Source organism: Nicotiana sylvestris, chromosome 6, assembly GCF_000393655.2.
Source record: "Nicotiana sylvestris chromosome 6, ASM39365v2, whole genome shotgun sequence".
Classification (NCBI taxonomy): domain Eukaryota; kingdom Viridiplantae; phylum Streptophyta; class Magnoliopsida; order Solanales; family Solanaceae; genus Nicotiana; species Nicotiana sylvestris.
Window position 1 is genome coordinate 208,414,533 of NC_091062.1, and position 22,421 is coordinate 208,436,953.

Consider the following 22,421-nt stretch of genomic DNA (forward strand, 5'->3'; position numbering starts at 1 on the left):
ATTAATACTAGGCAATCACTATTATCCTTAGCCCCACAGTGGGAGCCAAACTGTGTTACCCTAAAAATTGGATAACAATTAAACTTATAATGTGGTTTTAAGGATACGTAATTTCACCTAATACCAATTGATAGACGTAAAGATAAGTAATGGAACTTGACAATAATGTAAAACAAACTAATGTTTGAACAGAGTCCTCGAGTTTGAATACCCTCGAGCTAGTAGAGCAAGAACAGTTAAAAAGCAATAAACTGATAAACAAGAGAATGTAAACTAAAGAGAGAATATTGTATTGCTTTGATCTGTGCGAATGTAGGGGGTTTACAAGATGATTGTGATCCCGTTTATATAGTAGAGGAATCCTATTTATGGTACAATTCTAATTCCGGAAGTAAATCCCATGATTAACTAGATAACCGCCCCAGATTTGATCTGTTCCGAGATTTACGCCATGATCTCCGGCTGGTCACGGATATTTCGCTTTTTCGTTATTGCGCTTTGCTCGAGGTCTGTCATATTTGATCTCGATCGTTGTTGACCTCGATCTCGACAGGCACCTCGATCCTTGGATTCGATACCTCGTCTTCGTATTCTGGTCTGATCCATTACAAGGTTAACATTTGATGCAATCCCCTGATCTCGATCAAGTGGTACAATCGGGTAGGCCCGATTTTAACAGTATACAAAATATCACATATAACTTAAATATACTCAACCGAGCCTTTTCTGTTTCCTGTATAATTTGTATGAAAGAGAAAGTTAGAAAGCTTAGTGGAGAAAAATAAAATAAAAAATACAAAAATAAAAATAAAAATAAAAAGAGAGGGCAATTCCGGTAATACAAGGATTTATTGCCAGCTATCCACGTAGGGTTTCACTACCATCTTTCTTTTAAGTCCTGTTGCATCTTCCTGCTCAGGCCGTCGAACCGAAACTCTAGAGACCCTTTTGCTTCACGTGGTAAGTCCTTCTCTACATTGTCAATAATAACTATAGAGATTAACCGATGTGGTTTCATAAGCTTAATTTGAGATCCAATCGACAGGGTAGGTGGGCGTGGAAATGACGACAGTTCCAGGGCAACTAGTTTGGGAGATCATGAAGAAAAACAACTCATTTTTGGTGAAGGAGTTCGGTAATGGTACCGCCGGTGTTGTCTTCAGCAAAGAGCCTAACAATCTTTACAATCTTCACTCTTACAAGCATTCTGGTTAGTCTTGCAAAACATGACCCTGTACTATTATCGATCAAGAACAATTTGGTTTCTGTTGTGATTGATGGTACCCTGAGCTTCAAGAGTAGTACATTTTGTTAGAAATTCATGGTACAACCGTTGGTTACAGGTTTAGGAAATGTTTTATTTGTAGAACCTTGGTAGCTGTTTTGTGGAATAAAGTTTGTTTACTGTTTAATTTAATGTGAAACTTTTGAAGTGATTTTTTTAAAACTTGTACTTAAAAATTTAATTCTGGAAATATATACATTCAAATTATATAAATTAGTTGAGCTGTTTTTCGTGTTCCATTAGTGTGTTTTATGAGGGCAAGCCATGGCGCGATGGTAGAATAGCTTTCTGCTGGCCCATTAGTCACGGGTTTGCTTGCTACATCAAAGACCAAGAAACAAAACAAGCCTTCAAGTTTGCTGAATAAATCTGTAATGAAGAAGGAGTTCCGACGCATGGCCAAGGCTGTATCAAACCAGGTGATTGACCAGTCAAATATTTGTATTTACATGTATTTATTTGGTTTTAAGCTGGATTCTAGCTACTTTATAATGGCCAAGGTTTATGTTGCTCTCTTTATCTCTGCTAGTTTTATTAGGCCTGCGATATGGCATGGAATTCTGCTACCGTATGACATTGTTTATGTTGGATGAATATAAGAGGTCATTAATAAAACCACATAAAACATTCAGATCCTAGAGAGCTGACAATTGGAGTTTATTTGAGCATTAAACATGTCTGGTCATTGAATACTGTTTACTTAATTCTCAGTCATAGTCGTGCTGGTCATATTCTATGTAACAAGTATACCTCTACCCTTTAGAATTGCAAATAATCCTTTTGCTATCTGAAGAATGTGCACTTTCCAGTTGCCCTTTTCATTTTCCAAAACTTTTCTTCAGAGATTTTCCCATTATCCTGTCAATTTGCACAGTTTCCTTGGTAGAGTGCTATCTCAATAGTAGTTTTGCTTACATGAGGACTACAAATGTTGGTATTAGGCTTCTACTCCAAAATATTTTTAGCATTAGTATCTCTGCTAGGTTATTTGATTTTTTTAATAGTAGGCTCATCTCTGATGTTAAGATCTTGAATTTGCGTAAACTTGTTTGGAATACAGGTAGCTGATAATTATTACAGGCCAGATCTGAAAAGGGCATCCCTTGCAAGGTTGAGTGCTGTAAACAGGAGTCTCAAGGTTGCGAAATCTGGTGTCAAGAAGAGGAACAGGCAGGCCTAGAGTGGGAAGCTTAGGAAATATATGTTGTATGAACTGCAATTGTTTTCATCTTAATATCCTTGGGTATCAGAGGTTTGTTATTTTAGTTTATATTTAGAATTTCTTGTTGAAGTTGGTATTTCGAGATCTTCTGGATTTTGGGCTTAAAATATACCGTTCCGTTTGGAAATTTTGAAGTTAACAATAATTTAGAAATGTGTTCTTTTGCGTGGATCAGTCCTTTTACATATTGGTGGTCATTTTATTTTTATTTGTTAGTTCCAAAATGTCGTAGATGTGATAATTGCTTAATTCCAAATATTACTGTTTTTGAAATGGATAATGAATTATGATGTTACTACAACCTCTAACTAGGGGCGGCAAGTGGGTCGGGCCCTAAATGGGCCGGTTTTGTGGGCTGCAGTCCCGGACTGTAACTAAACAAGCTAAACGGGCCGGGCCTGTGGTCCCAATGGCTAATCAGTATTTTTTTTAAAAATTAAATAGAAATTAGAGACAAAGATGTTAAAAAAAATATTTAAGGTAATGCTTTGTAAATTTATTATAGAATTGTGACCTAATTTTAATTCAAATTTAAAGATAAAAATATTGTAAAAGATATTCAAAGGAATGCCTTGTAATTTTATAATAGTAATAAAAAATATCGCAATATCTTTTTTAGCCTCCTTCGTCCTATGGAATGAGCACGACAAGAAGTTAATACCGCCAAAAAGAAACTAATCAAGATGTGATAAAATACAAGTTACATAATACGTACTAATTTTTGTTCATACAAGTTACATGATATTTCTTGCAAACTTCGTAAATCCTTCAAAGTTTGGAGGAAGTTCCGTTGGTGATGGCGGAAAAGTAGCTTGGTGATCGCCGCTTCCATTGTCGAGCGAAGCAGCATCCTAAGCAAGTTCAGCTAGCATTTCTTCATAAGTTTTGTCTACCTCTGATTGTGATTCAGCAAGTCCAAAATTTCTTCTTTTCGAACGGATCCAATCTCTGAAAAGTACTGATTTTTCTAAGCTCTCCCTCATAGAAGGAAAACTATAGGGTAAGCACGTAACAATTACCATTTTTTCCAATTCTTTTCAATTTTTTTTGGATCATAATATAAAATATCACCGATAACAGTGTTAATTCCCGGTTGAAATTGATTTGAATCGATACAAGGGTCAGTCTGACTAGGACTAGGTACACTTTTCCCCTCGGGCAGAGCTTTCAGACGTTGATTTCTGACGTTATCTTTAGGGTGTTTTTTTATGTGTCTAGCCAAAGATCACGTCCCCGACCGCGATCCACCATATTTAAAAGCTAACTCCATACCACAAGTTTTACACTTAGCCTTATTTTTTGGAACTAGTTGAGTTTAAAATGGCCAAATAGGAGATGTTTCCTGCCGTTTGGTAGGTTCTCTAGAAAAAGTAGGGGCAATAACAGGAGTATCAGATGAGTCATCATTTGGATTAGCAGCGTTATCACTAGTTGGGTCAACATCAGGAGCAGGACTAGTGAGTGTATCATCGTCCGGTTAAGTTTCATCAAGATTAATTTCCTCGTCATCATTTTCATCAATAGTATTATAATTATTAAAATAGAGAGCATTCATTAATTCATGGTCTAAATGTTCACTGAGTGCAATATTATGGCAAAATCAGTCTCGCTAAGTTGTAATAAACAATTATCGGTATCAAGAATAGCATGTGTAGGACGGGTATAAGATTTGGTTCGGGGAGCCGAAGGCAGGGGAGGAGGAACACAGTACCACTAGATTCGTCAGTCTTTGATTTTTTCTTATTCTTATTTTTATGAAAGTTATTTCTTAAAGAAGACATCTTAATTAATCAAGTAATAGCAAATAAATATAACAACAAAACTATAATATCAAGACTTAAGAGTTAGAACGAGTTTACCGAATTGACGAACAACTTGCTGAAAATTGATTATCGTTGAAGACATCACTAATTTTTTTGATAAAGTAAACAATTATAGCAAGTATAGAAGAAAATTAGAGAGAGATTTTGATAGATTGATATTGATTTTGTAAGAAAATGAAAGAATAAGGGGGTTATTTATAGTAAAAAATAGGGAAAAAGTGTAATAATAAAAAGTTTAGGATTAAAACTAAGTTGGGAAGGTTAAATGGCTATTTTTTAAAACCCCAGCAACTTTTTTATTCAAACCCCAATCGACTATTTTTAAAAAAAAAATTCGTTGGGTACGGGTCCGGTCCTAACGGTTCCTAGCTAAGAACCGACCCACGAAACCGGCACGAGCCCACCTCTAACGGGCGTAACGATCCCAGCCCATTTAGCCCACTTAGCCCGCAGGCCCTTCACGAGTCCGGGCCACTTGCCACCCTTACCTCTAACACAAGTACACAAGTTCCTAATAGTATAATATTTGCTTTTGTTTTTTGGGGTTATATGTGAAATAAACACAAAATTTTGCAAATATGATATTTTGGTTTATTTTTACAGTTAAGTATTTATGTCAACACAAAGCAAGAACATAAGCTCAAATAACATTGCAACTAAGCATTCATGTTCCTTTGAATAAACTATTCAATCAAATCCATTGCTTAAGTTTTTTGGAGCATGAAAGTTAATAAATAATATTAAATTAATTCTATGAATTATGTACGTAAAATATTTAATTTGACGGAAAGATCATATGTTTATGTGCCCCATAAATTAGATAGTATATCCACCCCTAGGCATCTCTATTTGTTTTTCACGTAGAGACATTTTTCCAGGCTACATAAAAGTTATTGCAAACTTTTGGTCAGAGAAAATTGAAAATAGAATAATAATTAAATCATACATGAAGTATAATATTTAAGAAAATTAAAAAGGAACAAGAAAAAAATTTGATAGGTTATTTCCACTCCCGTGTAGTAGGGCTGTTCATTCGGATCGGATATCCGAAATTTAAACCGATTCATTCAATTTTGAATTTTGGATTGGATTGGATTTCGGATTGTATTTACTAAAATTTCGGATTTCGGATCGGATTCGGATTGGTATATTTTAAACTGATCCGATCCAATACGAAATCCGAAATTATTAGGCAATGTATAAATACTATACTTTAATTTCGGATAGTCAGTACTTACTTTACATCTTCCTCCAAGTTATTACCTTTAAAATTGCTAGATTTAGCTATATTGGCACCATAGTACTCTCATAATTGCATAAACACGAAATTTTCATAATGTATTGCCTCTTTTATAAAGAAAATATACTTATTAGTTTGCAACTTTGAGGCACAATTGTTACGCCCCGCAATATTACGTGAATATTATGTCTCGCGTTAGTAAGTTATGACAGTGTTGCATTGTGTAGTATTACATTACGGTGATGTTACGCTTCGCAGTAATAAGTTACAACGATGTTGCACCCTGCTGTATTTTACGTTGAATTTGTCATAAGGTAATTGACATCAGTCCAAGAAAAAGATTATTTGGGAATTATAAGGATTATGCTATTTCACAAGTGATTAGTAAATTCATGAAGGTGAAAGGGGGAGCAAGTCTAAGAAAATGAATTTTGTCAAAGTTTGACATTTTGAGATAAAATACGGCCCAAGCTAAAATACCCGGTATTTATGGACTAGTGCCACACAAGATACTACATGGCCATAATAGTAAGGTATATAAAATATGTTAAAAGTGAGTAATATTTTAAGTAAGTGAGAATAATTTTCAATTTTACGGGCAATTAATTAATTACCGGGTAACATGTCATTACTTAGTTAATTAATAATTAAGGAATAAGATTCATCAACTCTCCCTTAACGTGGCAGCCCTTATTCATCAACTCTCCCTTAACGTGGCAGCCCCCCATGTATTCTGTTTGTGACTCTTGATAAAGAGTGATAGGTGGCAAGACAACATGAAAACATAGTCAAAATTCTTGGATTGTGATAATGGAGAAGAAGGGGTGTTGGTATTTGAGTATATTTCAAATGGAACTTTACAGGAGACATTACATGGTATTGATGCTAGGAAAATGTCATGGAAAAAAATCGTATGGCTGTAGCATTTCAACTTGCTAAAGCTATTGAATATTTAAGTGATAATTGTACACTCTTTATAGTACATGGTGATATAAAAGCTTCAACTGTGTTACTTGACAAGAAATTCAATTGCAAGTCATGTGATTTTGGGTCAGCAAAAATGGGATTTTCATCAACAATTTTGCCACCAAAATTCGTCGACGAATCGTATGATGCTTGGTTCTCCAGGTATGTTAAGGCCCTTCCTTTTTTTTTTTTTGGCATGATCCATACGATACGATCGAGACGTGAAAATGCACAAATTCCATAAGTGACTCTATTCATAGAAGTAATATAAATATCTATGTTCTTTAATTTTCATGTGTCATAATATTTTATCATCTGTTCATAGGTCTCAGAAAATACGAAAGTTGAAAAGATGTTACTTTATGATATTGCTCAAGAGGCAAAATGGTCTTATGACATTCCGAATGATTTTATTGACGTACCTTTCATGCATTACATTCATGTGCATTGACTCATGACCAGATGGCGTTATATACGCGTATGTATGTAAATATATGTATATGGGATATAGGAAAAGGTTACGGCGTTATATACGCACCACCACCTGATCAGCTGGTATATGATGATGATGTTGCCCACAGTGGTTGAAATATGATTCAAACGGCGTTATATATGCGTATATATGTAAATATGATTCAAACGGCGTTATATACACGTATATATGTAAATACGATTCAAACGGCGTTATATACGCGTATATATGTATGTATATATATGTATATGAGATATGAGAATGGTTATGGCGTTATATACGCACCACCACCTGATCAGCTGGTATACGATCATGATTTTGCCCACAGTGGTCGATATGATATGATGGGATGCCCTCAGAGGCTGATGATGTTATGAAACATGTACCTATGCACGACATGACATTCATACGCATATGCATGATGCTAAAAGTATTTCATGATTTACAGAGCTATTCGGACTTACAGGTTGAGTCAAGTACTATATTTCTTCCATGTCTGTTATGTACTTATTTATGTGCCTTACATACTCGGTACATTATTCGTATTGACGTCCCTTTTGCCTGGGGATGTTGCGTTTCATGCGCGCAGGTCCCGATAGACAGGTCGAGAGCCCTCCAAGTAGGCTATCAGCTCAGTAGAAGATGTTGGTGCGCTCCATTTGCTTCGGAGTTGCTTATTTGGTTAGTATAATTTAAACGTGTATTGTTTGGTATGGCGGGACTCTATCCCGACCTTTATGACATTTATGTACTCTTAGAGGCTTGTAGACATATGTCTTGTACGTGAAAGATTGTACGGCCTTGTCGGCCTATGTTTTGAGTTTATAAAAGATCATGTTTCCCTATTAGGCCCGTATATCATGTGTATATGATAATGTAATAAAAAAGATATGTTACGTTGGTACTCGGTTTAGTAAGGTACCAGGTGCCCGTCTCGGCCCATCGGTTTAGGTTGTGACAAAAGTGGTATCAGAGCAGTTCTGTCCTAGGGAGTCTACAAGTCGTGTCTAGTAGAGTCTTGTTTATGGGTGTGTCGTGCACCACACTTATAAGCAGGAGGCTACAGGGCATTTAAGATTATCACTCTTTCTTCTTACTCTAGATCGTGTGGTAGAGCTCATTTATAAGAATTCAAGTCCCGAACTTCTATTCGTAATAAGACGGTACCCATATCTAGAAAGAAGGTTGGAAAGAGAGATTGTTGTGGAAGTGTTGAATTAGAGGAACTTGACTTTGTATCACGCTTACGATAAGTAAATATGAGGTCTTTAGTAGATCATGGGTGTACTGAAAGGTGTAAGCTTCCTGATAAGAAGCCTTAAGGCAAGAATGTCTATCCATCTTTATGGTAAAAGATAATAAGAGATTAAGAAGGTAAATATAAGTTTCAACAAGCAAAATAAGCAAGATGAAGAAGGGTACGAGGCACCCAATTAATGAATGTTAATGGCGTTTATAATTGAGGAAGAGGAACATAAGCTTTTGAGTTATATTCAATAGTAACAAAGGTATATACAATTGGTCGCACCCATTCCAGATATGCCCTATGGGGGTTAACAGAAGTAGAAGATATTATGGATTAATTGTTTGCGTCAGTTGATATTTTCGAAGGATATTGCAAATGTGCTAATAGATCTCTTTATGAGACACCCAGATGGTGCACTCTAAAAAAAAGTACCGCTAGATATGAGTACTACAAAGATAGGCACTGGAAGCCTTGAAGGGATAAATATTACCTTAGTATGGCTCGCGCCCCTAGTAAAGCGAGAATGTTAAGCAATTTGAAGAGACGATGAATGAAGCAAGGAGAGCTAAAAACGAAAGAATGTCATGTTGAAGTTTTCACAAGAAAAGGGATATGCAGAAATATTAGCGGGAAATGAGAAGAGAGTTAATGAAACATTATGAGTAAGATATGATACACCGATGATAACGGTAGGCCAAAAAAAATGATGACAATATTACAGAATTTACAGTCAAGTGAAGGGAAAGACAAAAGATGACAGGCCTTGAGATAATGAAAGAATATAGGCCATAAAGTCATATCCTCACTTCGAGAAATAAGTTCGCAACTCTGACGCAATTGTCAAAAGGAAAAGTTAATCCCCAGAGTAACAGAAATCAGTATGGACTGTTAAACAAGATAAACTAAATATGAATTAGGGACTGAGTGGCTTGACAATGGCCGACATCATATGAATTTCATATTCTATTCCGGCAATAATAGGACGGACAACAGAAGAAGGTTCATGAGAAATTCAGAGGATGTTCATTCAGGAAGATGCTTCCCTAAAACAAGCAATGTGAGCAAAGTTAAGCTTAAGAGACTGTATGTGCCAGTTACACTAAGTGTCACCATCGCGAGCGAGGGATTTTGTTATCCTTGGTACAAAAGAATTACCGCAAGGTGAGTAAGGGTCATTAATAATCTGAGAGGACGCCAAATATGAAGAGGAAAAACATCTATAGGCAGGTCGTCATAGCTCCAAGTCTTAGTACACCTCTAAAGGGAGGAATATGGAGTGATGTGACATTAAGTCAAAACTAAGTGATTCTAGTGACTATGAAATGGTAAAGGAAAAATGCGATAAATGAAAGAGGAATGAGATGGAACTTATCCAAATCTTACAGATGCACTACGATTCAAGAATATTGTGCAAGCACGATGTCAAGGAGAGGAAGTAAAGGTTCATGCCCGAGTTGTTATGAATAAATAAGGAGCCAGTGTAAGACATAAGTTAAGACAAAGGAAATAACCCAAAAAAGATTACGAGGAACTTTGACATGATAATGGGCCAACGAGTAGTTAGTAATTGATCAGGAAAGATCCTAGTTATGACTAAACACGGGGTTATAGACGAGTCATCAGATCATGTAAGATAAACATAGTAGAACCCAACATGGAGAATTCAGCCTCAAAGAATATCATTATAATACTTGAGACATATTCAAACAAGAGTTGGGGAAGTTAAAGGTACTGTATGAATATTACGGGGATAAAAGAAAGTGCCATTGGGAAGGCAGTCAAAATATCAGTTCAGAAGCAACCATACAAGCATAAGGGCATGAAAGTAAGCAACTACGGATGATTATAGGCAAGTAAGGACATAAAAAAGAGGTTCGTAATAAGCTCATAGCTTTAGGAGAGTCAAGGGTTATCCCTAAGTACTACAACAAAAGACTATCTGATGAGATAAGAAAGAAGGCTTCAACCTAAGCACAACGACCTAAAGAGGAAATTATCGTGTAACAATAATCTCGCAACAACATTGTAAGCATTCCAAAGGAAAGTGACACCTACCATGGCTAATGAACAGAAAGTAAGAGTTAAAAGTAATATTCGAGATCATATGAGTTGTATGAAAACTCTAGCAAGTGTGTGCACTAAGATAAGCTAAGTATGGACGCAACGACGGGGCAGAAAGACCAGGAAAAGTAATAGCTCACATTGAAAGAAAGCCAAGATGGAACAAAAGACTTATTTGATCAATGATCCATAGTTAGTACGTTATGGATACACTCAATATTTTGGAGCATTATCCAGACACAATATTTGTTGACAATCATATACAACCATAGAAAATTTCAGTATAAGTTAAAAGAAAGAATTAATCCCAGGTCATAGACAAATGATTGAATTATTAAAGGATTGTATCATGGATATTCCATAACGCCCATGAAAGGCTAAGGTAATAACTGATACCATGAGCCACAAATCGGAAGGTAGCTTAAACCTACATAAAGGCTGATCGGAAGGAAGAGGAAGCTAAAGAATCACATCACCCAAGTAAATCAAGAGTCAGATTATTGGACCTAGAAAAATTATAGAAGTTGTGCTTGAGAACGTGAGAGAATCACTCCTAATATCAAATGTTCTAGAGAAATAACACAACAACCATAATCTATAATGGTTGTACAAGAAAGCCAGTTAGAAGAAGTACCAGCCTCATAAGAAGTCAATACGAAGTTCCCACCGAATTGTGTATGTACCAGAGGTGCGGGTATTATAATAGAATCTAAAGTTATGGACATGAATTACACCTAGGTGGAAGGGAGGTCAGGAAAGAGATAGAAGATATGATGCAAGATTTTAAGGTAAGTAAGGTAAAGGTGAATAACGTACGAGATACTCAAAGGCAGAATATGTGAATAGTCCAAACTTCGGATAGAAGGTTAGAAGTGCTGAGATTCAATATCTAGGAATGATAGCAGCATCGTTAGTAGCATACCTTCCAGCCTATGGTCTAGGTATCGAAAAACTTGACTAAGAGAGTAAAGAAGAATTATAGACGATGTGATATCTCGCTTGATGTTCCAAATGACATAAGGAAATCTATGATGCAAGCAAGTTGAAAGGTTGAAAGTAATATAGATAGAGATGTGTAGGTCACAAGTTATTGTATGGTGAAGCAACAAGGTTCTAGAAGACAGGAGCATGGATAAGAATATGCGAATGGGAAAGTAACAAAATGGATAAGTCCTTAGAATTAAGCCCATGAAAACAAGAAGAGCATATGATTTTTCTATGTTATACAAAGCTTAGTATAGCCTGAATGAACTTAAAGGAGTCAAAGACAAATGGCATGTAGAAAGAATGAAATGCTGATCCAGTAATAAAATGAGGGTATAGTTGTCACAGAAAAAGGATGAAGTTTGGGCCTTCGTTTGAATAATGATTTGAAAAAAAAAATTAGAAGAAGAGGAGGAGAAAAAGATTTCGTGGACGGCACGAAACTAAGATACCCCATAAGGTGAATCACGTTGAGACACTATGAAATAAGATTATGGGAATCACTTCAAATATTCCTCAATGCAACGTAAGCCCTAGCGGCAAAGTATTACTTAAGATGTTTCAAGTTACCAGTAGTATATTGTGGATCAATATTGAGGTGAATCAACAATGGATGGACAAAAGACACAAAGTATAAGATGAGATTAGGCCGTCATTTTAAAGATGAGCAGTAGAAATGAAGCATTAAATGACGTAAATTTATACATATGAAATAAGCAATGAGAGTAAACTGGGATTTGGTAACAGGCCTCAGCAACGATAAATTAAAGTAAGAGTTATGGCAGTAAATTCATATGGATGGCTAAACGGACCGATGCGATGAGATATAGAAATATTCGTGAATTCAACAAAGTATCGAGCAAAGGACTTCAATATACCTATAGACGCAAAGAGAGGCATCATATTAAGCCTTGTATATGTTTACAAAGTATGGCCTAGAGATTGACTAAAAGCTAAAAGGAAAAAGGAAAAATGAATCGTATAAGCACACTTACAAAGCCAGGGTCATACAGGTTGCATGACAGGAGGTAGAAACAGTTGCGAGATTAGAAAGATTTCGACCACAGGTCATGATATGAGCAAAACGACTAAATGGGGGAATACACTGGACTTTGGATTTATTCACAGAGCAACTGCTTAAATGGCAAGAACAGTATTAAGGTATTCACAAGAGCTATAAGTTGCGAAAATGATAAGAGCATTAGTCAACATTCGAGAACGAATGTTCCAAATGGGGGAATGATGTTACACCCCGCAATATTACGTGAATATTATGTCTTGCGTTAATAAGTTATGACAGTGTTGCATTGTGTAGTATTACATTACGGTGATGTTACACTTCGCAGTAATAAGTTACGACGATGTTGCACCCTACTGTATTTTACGTTGAATTTGTCGTAAGGTAATTGACATCAGTCCAAGAAAAATATTATTTGGGAATTATAAGGATTATGCTATTTCACAAGTGATTAGTAAATTCATGAAGGTGAAAGGGGGAACAAGTCTAAGAAAATGAATTTTGTCAAAGTTTGACATTTTGAGATAAAATACGGCCCAAGCTAAAATACCCGGTATTTATGGACTAGTGCCACACAAGATACTACATGGCCATAATAGTAAGGTGTATAAAATATGTTAAAAGTGAGTAATATTTTAAGTAAGTGGGAATAATTTTCAATTTTACGGGCAATTAATTAATTACCGGGTAACATGTCATTACTTAGTTAATTAATAATTAAGGAATAAGATTCATCGACTCTCCCTTAACGTGGCAGCCCCCCATGTATTCTGTTTGTGACTCTTGATAAAGAGTGATAGGTGGCAAGACAACATGAAAACATAGTCAAAATTCTTGGATTGTGATAATGGAGAAGAAGGGGTGTTGGTATTTGAGTATATTTCAAATGGAACTTTACAGGAGACATTACATGGTATTGATGCTAGGAAAATGTCATGGAAAAAAATCGTATGGCTGTAGCATTTCACCTTGCTAAAGCTATTGAATATTTAAGTGATAATTGCACACTCCTTACAGTACATGGTGATATAAAAGCTTCAACTGTGTTACTTGACAAGAAATTCAATTGCAAGTTATGTGATTTTGGGTCAGCAAAAATGGGATTTTCATCGACAATTTTGCCACCAAAATTCGTCGACGAATCGTATGATGCTTGGTTCTCCAGGTATGTTACGGCCCTCCCTTCTTTTTTTTTTGGCATGATCCATACGATACGAACGAGACGTGAAAATGCACAAATTCCATAAGTGACTCTATTCATAGAAGTAATAGAAATATCTATGTTCTTTAATTTTCATGTGTCATAATATTTTATCATCTGTTCATAGGTCTCAGAAAAATACGAAAGTTGAAAAGATGTTACTTTATGATATTGCTCAAGAGGAAAAATGGTCTTATGACATTCCGAATGATTTTATTGACGTACTTTTCATGCATTACATTCATGTGCATTGACCCATGACCAGATGGCGTTATATATGCGTATATATGTAAATATATGTATATGAGATATGGGAAAAGGTTACGGCGTTATATACGCACCACCACCTGATCAGCTGGTATATGATGATGATGTTTCCCACAGTGGCTGAAATATGATTCAAACAACGTTATATACGCGTATATATGTAAATATGATTCAAACGGCGTTATATACGTGTATATATGTAAATACGATTCAAATGGCATTATATACGCGTATATATGTATGTATATATATGTATATGGGATATGGGAAAGGTTATGCCGTTATATACGCACCACCACCTGATCAGCTGGTATACGATGATGATTTTGCCCACAGTGGCCGATATGATATGATGGGATGCCCTCAGAGGCTGATGATGTTATGAAACATGTACCTATGCACGACATGACATTTATACGCATATGCATGATGCTAAAAGTATTTCATGATTTACAGAGCTATTCGGACTTACATGTTGAGTCAAGTACTATATTTCTTCCATGTCTGTTATGTACTTATTTATGTGCCTTACATACTCGGTACATTATTCGTATTGACGTCCCTTTTGCCTGAGGACGCTGCGTTTCATGCCCGCAAGTCCCGATAGACAGGTCGAGAGCCCTTCAAGTAGGCTATCAGCTCAATAGAAGATGTTGGTGCGCTCCATTTGCTTCAGAGTTGCTTATTTGGTTAGTATGATTTAAACGTGTATTGTTTGGTATTGCGGGGCTCTATCCCGACCTTTATGACATTTATGTACTCTTAGAGACTTGTAGACATATGTCTTGTACGTGAAATATTGTACGACCTTGTCGGCCTATGTTTTGAGTTTATAAAAGATCATGTTGCCCTATTAGGCCCGTATGTCATGTGTATATGATAATGTAATAAGAAAGATATGTTACGTTGGTACTCGGTTTAGTAAGGTACCGGGTGCCGTCTCGGCCCATCGGTTTAGGTTGTGACAATAATACTACGATCCGAAATCCGATCGGATCCAAACTTTAAAATCCGATCCGATATAATTCGAATCGGATTTGGATTGCATTTTTCTAGAATCCGAAATATGAATTCGAATCCGAAATGTGCAAAATCCGATCCGATTCGATCCGTGCACAGCCCTATCTTGTAGTAATAAATAATAAAATAAAATGACAATATAGCCGAGAAAAAGTGAGTCTACCTATTTTCCTTTTATTAATATTCATGGACCATAAAAGAAAAAGAAAAAGAAAAGTAGAAGAAGTTGATTTCTTAAATCCTACGCAAGGGAAAAAATTTGATACTCCTACTACAAAAAAAAGTAAAGTAAGAATAAGCGTCGAAAAAAGGTCAAATCATTTTTGGGCCCATCATATTCGTGATCAGAGATCGGACGGCTACATTTGTTCCTGGCCCTACAGGATGAGTAGCACAATATCCAAAATCGAAAAAGAAAAGGGAATACAAACCCTAACTTATTGATCAAAGGGGAAAATTTGTCAAAACTATCGATTCATCTCGATAAATCACCAAATCGAAAGGCTCTTTCACCAAATCTAAGAAAATGGGAAACGCTGAGAAATTAATGAATCAGATCATGGAGCTGAAGTTCACATCGAAGAGCCTTCAACGCCAAGCCCGAAAATGTGAGAAGGACGAAAAAGCGGAGAAGCTCAAGGTCAAAAAAGCTATTGAGAAAGGAAACATGGACGGCGCTAGAATTTACGCCGAAAACGCCATCCGCAAGCGCAGCGAACAGATGAACTATCTTCGTCTCTCCTCTCGCCTTGACGCCGTTGTCGCTCGCCTCGATACTCAGGTAAAACACCGATCCGAAATATAAGCTGTCATAAACTTGCATTTCACTAACTCGATCTCGGAATATATGAAATTAAGTTTAATTTTGTAGAAAATATGTGTAATTTCGATCCAGGACTGTCTATATGTAAGTACTGTAAAATATCTGATAATAATTAGAAGTTAAATTTAGAGATTAGTATATTTTCTGTCCTGAAATTCTGATATATCTGTGCGCGTATTATAGGAAATTACTAGGTCGTAAATTAAAAAAAAAAATTACAAAACGTGTAATATTGATCCTGGACTATATACTCCATATAGTAGTAAATTATATGATACTCACTACAATGTAAATTTTAAGATATTTTAGTGTGTATATATTAAGAGGTTTATTTACTTTCTTGAAATTATGATGTGTCTGTTTACACAGGCGAAGATGACGACTATTAGCAAGTCAATGTCATCGATCGTGAAATCACTGGAATCATCTCTCAACACAGGGAATTTACAGAAGATGTCGGAGACGATGGATTCATTTGAGCGTCAATTTGTTAATATGGAGGTTCAAGCTGAGTTTATGGAGAGTTCTATGGCTGGAAGTACTTCCCTGTCAACTCCAGAGGACCAGGTCGGCAGCTTGATGCAGCAGGTGGCTGATGATTATGGGCTCGAGGTGTCTGTGGGGCTTCCACAACCAGCTGCCCATGCTATATCTTCTAAGAATGAGGAGAAAGTTAATGAGGATGATCTGTCCCGACGTCTTGCTGAGCTCAAGGCGCGTGGGTAATTGAGAAACTAAAAATTCTTGTGTTAGTACACAAACTCCGGTATTGATGTAACATGATATAGTATGTGAAGTTTTATTTGTTGCTCACTCAAAATTGAACAGCTTTAATGTACATTTTATTCTCCTGTGCTTGTGTAGTCAATTTGCTTCTATCTAACGAGCTTATGGCATTTGTATCTTTGCATTATTGTGTGCTTGTTGATAGTGTATAGACAATTCAGCAGCATCTTAAGACCACTCATTTAGGTACAACAACAACAACAACAACCACCCAGGAAAATCCCACTCATTTAGGTAGGGATTCATAAAAGGAAGATACCTTTAGTGTGGGAAGAAAATAAGAATTGCTGCATTTGGTTTATTATAAGCTTGAGTATATCATGTCAAACTAATTAGTAGTAGTAGTAGTTTGATTGGTCATCCCCTTTTCTTGACACTGTATCTTTTGTTAAATATGATAATATGGAAATTTAGTGATATTGTATGAAATCTAAGGGCTCTCTTCATTTATGTAGTGGGATGAGATATCATAGTTGATAAAGTTAAGAAAGCATGAAGTGCGACTCTTAGTTTATCATGCATGGCTTTGGACTGCCGCAGAAGTGTTTGATATTGGGTGAAGCTCTATAACATTGCACCAGGGTGGTTGTGAATACAATTTATTATCATTTTGACTAGAAAGAATCAGATATTGTGTTTCTTTTATCATTCGCCTTACTGGATTGAGCTTGCATGCATGTGACAAGAGTAGATAACATAGTCCTAAGGTGCATATTCCTTCGCTAAGTGTTGAAATTGGAAGATCTTTAGGTTGACTCGATAGTAATTCTGTATCTTGTTAACTTATTTTCTGAGAGAGCATTGTATATTCTCAAACTCTGCAAGGTCTATATCATCATGCAAAGGGGTGACCCCCCGCTTGCATGCTGTATTTGCAAGAACACTTTTCCTATCTCATGAGTCACCCTGCTATGGTTACCCTCAGTTATATAACGGTTTAAGGTTTAATGCAGTAAAGAAGATGTGCCATTCTGTCTGAGGATGAATGATTTGCAATCCTTTTTGCATACATGTCTGAGGATGAATGATTTGTGAACCTTTATCTCTTATATGTTTATATGCACCTCTTCAGTGATAGCCTATTGCTGTGGGTTGCATGCATTTTCATGCTGGCTATTCACAAGATGTGGTGCATGGTAAACCCTTCTTCAGAATTGCCGGGGATGCTAATGTTTGATGCGAATTGATATTGGCTGACATTGTTGAGAATCTGTGATGCTATGCGATCATGATGACACATGCAGTTCATAGTTGCAGAACCAAAAAAAAGGATGAGGCTGTGGTTTGCTTTCGGGTTTGCTCTGTTGTAGATAAGATATTTGAGTTCTATACATCTGAGTTTCTAATGCTTAATTTTTGATACAGCGGTGAATGCGCTCTAAAAAGAGTTGAGACATGTGAAGTTTAAACGAAGTTGATATTTGAGCTTGATAGAGCTGTTTAATCTTGATACTCATAACTACATCTCAGTCCAACCAAGTTGCGATTGATTATATGAATCTTCACTTGTTTCTTTTCTTACGTATAGTGCAACAACAAACAACAACAACGACCCAGTATAATCTCACAAGTGAGGTCTGGGGAGGGTAATATGTACGCAGACCTTACCCCTACCCCGAAGGGTAGAGAGGCTGTTTCCAGGAGACCCTCGGCTCAAAAAAGCAACATGAGTTTCTTTTTGAGAGGCTCTTACGTATAGTGCAAGTTATCAATTTTGAGTTTAGCCCTAATGGGTTTATGATATTCACATTTAAAAAGCTGCCGTGCTATACATGTTAATGCTTTGATGGACTAGTTAACAATGAAACAGAAATTTGCTCACACTTATATATGAGCAACTCCAATACCAAATCAATCCAATAATAAGAGTGACATATATAAGTTACACCTATATAAATATCATATAATAAACATAAGATGTTACGGTATTTGTATAAAATGGAGTTGCTAATTGTCAATGCACAGCCACTCTGTATCAAATAGAAGTTCCAACAGCTGCCTCTGTCACTAAGATCCCAAAACAAGGGATCAATTGTTGTAAAAAATTGGTGATTATGGAGAATAAAAGGTTTAGCTTGAGGCGTGTCAAAGATACTGTCCTTAAGGATATTTCGCCTACACCGTAATAAATAAAATTAGGCGTATCCCCCAGGATTCAACAAACTCTTCTAGTATAACTAGGAACAGAAACAACAAAGTTTAACAAAGATAAACCCAACACAATAGAAGAAAATAAGAAAGAATTTTTTTTTTACTTTTTCTTCACACACTTCTATGTAAAACCGAAGAAGTATATATATATATATAAACCCAACACAATAGAAGAAAATAAGAAAGAATTTTTTTTTTACTTTTTCTTCACACACTTCTATGTAAAACCGAAGAAGTATATATATATATATAAACCCAACACAATAGAAGAAAATAAGAAAGAATTTTTTTTTTACTTTTTCTTCACACACTTCTATGTAAAACCGAAGAAGTATATATATATATATAAACCCAACACAATAGAAGTGCAAAGGAAATGTACACTCTGATATGAAACTGTCCAAGACAAAGGCTTTTTAACTTTTCAAAAACGTAAGCTTCAAAACATTATAACTATGAAATCAGATTGTTGGCCTCCGTTAGAAACTTAAGGCCATTAAGGCTCTGAAAGAATTGAAAGAAACACTCAATTGAATTTAAAGGTCAAATTGAAACGTCACACTAATGAGTATTCATTGGTCAGATTATTTGTCCCAAATTGAATTCAACATTAAACTAATTTATGTTACAAATATATTTAAAATAATTACTATCATAAAGATCCATTAATATAATAGCAAGAAAATAAATCCAGAGATAATTTTAGAATATTTCTTTTTGAGATATCAAAAATATTTTGCTATCATCAATATCTTAATATTTTAGATACAAAAATAGAAGAATATGACTCAAAGTCAAATCTTGCTTTTGGTAGCAAGTTCAAATTTTACATCATAAAAACAGGTCATGAGCAAATTTATTCAACAAATAACATTACCTAGACGCAACTACACAGAAGGAAACAGGGAAACTTTTTTAAAGTACATCTAGTGAAATGAAGTATAAATGTTGCACCCTGTTGGATCTTCAATTATCTCCGATGTAGGAATGGCAGGTGGTGCGGTGCGGTGCGCGTTCTGTCTGAATCCATGCAATTTTAACCCGCCCCGCCCCGCCCACATAGGATTTAAACCCTCTTTCACCCGCCCCGTCCCGCAAATTTTTTTAATAAATATTCTTTCTTTTTCAAGAAGTTAGACTTAAATCTGATTTTTCTAACAAAATAATTAATTATATCTGATTTTTCGAATTAGGTATATCAAAATAATGTTCAGTTCGAGCAGGGAAGACGTGCATATGTCCCTGCTGCTTTTCCAGTATTATGAACAAAATTCTTGTGTTTATATTATTTTTTGAAGTTGACCGAGCACACAACAACAATAATAATAACTACCACTACAACAATAACTAAACCTCAATAACAATAATAATAATAATAATAATAATAATAATAATAATAATAATAATAATAATAATAATAATAATAATAACCACCACAACAATTAAACCTCAACTGAAAGCAAGTTAGAATTGGTTATATGATTCTCACTTGCCATGCCGTTCTGATTAAGTTCATCTCAGACTCCTATATTACAAATAATAATAATAATAATAATAATAAGTACTAAAATTCTCTATATTTTCAAATGGCATATACATAAATCTCATATAGGATTAAAAGACTCCTAATAAACATAAGACCTAAACTAAATTGGCTAAGACATAGTCTTAACTAATAGACAGGCGACACATAACTTTAAGTTTATTCACTTGGCACAATTTCTCTAACCGTTTACAAATCAATCAAGAACACCTGGCCCTTAACAAGTCAACAGACCAATACGTTTGCGGATATTTATGGGAAGTAAGTTTTTACAAACAACTTTTTAAGGGGCTACAAATAGCGGGTCTTTCGGAAACAATTTTTCTACTCCCTCGGAGTAGGGATAAGATTTGCGTACACATTACCCTTTCCAGACCCGATTAGTAGGATTTTACTGGGTGGTCGTTATTGTTGTTTCTAAGGAGCTACAAAGGGTATTGTTATCTCGCTAATCTTTATGTATGTAGGTGATTGCAGTTTTGCATATGTTGGTTGAGTTTGACAATTTATATGGTAGTAAACTTAAATCGAGTCGTTGTATAGAGATCTTCCGCTTTAGCCGATTTGCCAGAATTTGATCCACAACTTTTTCGGCCACATGATATAAAAACATCACCAAAATTTAAGGAGGGGAGGTACGTGATATAACTTGATACAAAATAAATTAATATTGAAATTGATGATTAGAGAATAAATACAAATCACACAAATTGAATAACTTTGGGTTTTGAGTTTGATCACCCTTGAACCAAAAAATGCCTCAACTAATTTAAGAACAGGATAACAAGATGATAAGAGCTACAAATAACAGTGTATTACTTTTTGCTACATATTACAATATCTTTTACAAATGATCAAACCTCCCTTTATATAGTAGGGGAGTTCTACTCTTGAGGTAACCAATCTCGTGATTTGCTAATTGATCGGCCTCTCCTTGATACGTGCCGAAATTTCTGCCGTGATCTTCAACCGATCTCGGATATTTCGGCCTTCCGTTATTTGGCTCGACAAAGTTCCCTCGATCTTGTTCGGTCATGGAGTCACGAGCTCAACAATTTAACTTCGCGCCTTGGTTCGATATAACCCGCGCTCGAGCTTTGACCTATCACGTTTCAACCTCAGCTGGTCATACAATGGACGAACCCGGTTTCGACCGTATATAATATTTTAGTTATTTTTGAAACAAGTGCTTCCATATAATTCAAATGGTCATGCAACAGCATATCCAGTGAATCCATAAGTGGGGTCTGGGAGGATAATGTGTACACAAACATTACCCCTATATTGTGAAAACTGAGACGTTGTTTCCGATAGACCTTCGGCTTAAGGAAAGCATAATTTCAGCAGTCATGAGAAAGAAATACAGTTGTGGAGAAGCCACGAAAAAAGAAGCAATAACAACTGTCACACCTCCTTTTTCCGCACCCGAGGGGCGCATGGGAGTTTTTTCCAATTAAAGGACAATCGAAACGGGATTGGTTTAATTATTTCAGAGTCGCCACTTGGGAGGTTTAGGGTGTCCCAAGTCACCAATTTTAATCCCGAATCGAGGAAAAGAATGACCCTATATTACAGTCTGCGTACCAGAAATCTAGATAAGGAATTCTGTTAACCCGGGAGAAGGTGTTAGGCATTCCCGAGTTCCGTGGTTCTAGCACGGTCGCTCAATTGTTATATTCGGCTTGATTATCTGATTTTAAATACAATATGAACCAATGTGCCAATTTTAACTTTTTACCGCTTTATTATTGTTATTTTTACAAGAATGTGAACATCGCTTAAAATATATCTTTGGACTGTGTCGCATGAAATGCACCCACAATCCGAAACATATTTTATTTGATGTTTTAGGATTTGGATTTGGGTCGCATGAAATGCACACCCGAGTTTAAGAAAATTAAATTATTAAAGACGCGCCTAAAGCAACTAGCGCATTATTATTTTGCGGAGGCCGTGAAATTCGCTAAACGACCCTCCTGAATTCTAAGTAATTTTAAACAAGTATTTATTGAGGGCCCCACGATTTGTGTTGTTATTCGGCGAGGCTCATCTCATGCTTATTTTTTAAAAGGAATTTGCAACGTCATGGAAATGCATCTCATACCACGTCACAGTCAATGTACCCGTGATTAGAGGCACATTTCGATTTCGTTGAGATTTGGATTTGGGTCACATAAATGTGCACCCGAATTTAGGGAGATAACATTATTAAAGGCGCGCCTAAAGCAACTAGCGCATTATTATTTTTGGGTAGGGCCGTGAAATTTGCTAAACGACCCATTCCGGAATCTAAGTATTTAATACATATATTTT

At 35.9% G+C, this 22,421-nt stretch overlaps 2 protein-coding genes across 3 annotated transcripts; both read left to right on the forward strand.

The window, feature by feature from the left end:
- The first annotated feature begins 879 nt into the window (after positions 1 to 879).
- LOC104227519 (large ribosomal subunit protein eL28z-like) lies at positions 880 to 2,678 on the forward strand. Of its 2 annotated transcripts, none has more exons than XM_070147837.1 (4): positions 880 to 960; positions 1,046 to 1,234; positions 1,570 to 1,704; positions 2,346 to 2,678. In XM_070147837.1, the coding sequence occupies exons 2-4, from the start codon at positions 1,139 to 1,141 to the stop codon at positions 2,463 to 2,465; spliced, it is 351 nt and encodes a 116-aa protein (XP_070003938.1). In that variant the 5' UTR covers positions 880 to 960; positions 1,046 to 1,138; the 3' UTR covers positions 2,466 to 2,678. The 2 variants fall into 2 exon arrangements, with proteins under 2 accessions (XP_070003938.1, XP_070003939.1); XM_070147838.1 differs by having other exon boundaries at positions 909 to 960; positions 1,051 to 1,234.
- A 12,415-nt stretch (positions 2,679 to 15,093) lies between these two features.
- On the forward strand, positions 15,094 to 16,524 carry LOC104227518 (ESCRT-related protein CHMP1B-like). The gene is made up of 2 exons (XM_009779776.2): positions 15,094 to 15,586; positions 15,998 to 16,524. The coding sequence occupies exons 1-2, from the start codon at positions 15,332 to 15,334 to the stop codon at positions 16,352 to 16,354; spliced, it is 612 nt and encodes a 203-aa protein (XP_009778078.1). The 5' UTR covers positions 15,094 to 15,331; the 3' UTR covers positions 16,355 to 16,524.
- Positions 16,525 to 22,421: the final 5,897 nt, after the last annotated feature.

Excerpts from the sequence above, each read along its gene's own strand:
- LOC104227519 (XM_070147837.1), top strand. The coding sequence starts at position 1,139 with ATGGTACCGCCGGTGTTGTCTTCAGCAAAGAGCCTAACAATCTTTACA. Across the intron at positions 1,235-1,569 it reads GTCTTGCAAAACATGACCCT|CTTTCTGCTGGCCCATTAGT; the intron begins GTACTATTATCG and ends ATGGTAGAATAG. Across the intron at positions 1,705-2,345 it reads CCAAGGCTGTATCAAACCAG|GTAGCTGATAATTATTACAG; the intron begins GTGATTGACCAG and ends TTTGGAATACAG.
- LOC104227518 (XM_009779776.2), top strand. The coding sequence starts at position 15,332 with ATGGGAAACGCTGAGAAATTAATGAATCAGATCATGGAGCTGAAGTTC. Across the intron at positions 15,587-15,997 it reads TCGCTCGCCTCGATACTCAG|GCGAAGATGACGACTATTAG; the intron begins GTAAAACACCGA and ends CTGTTTACACAG.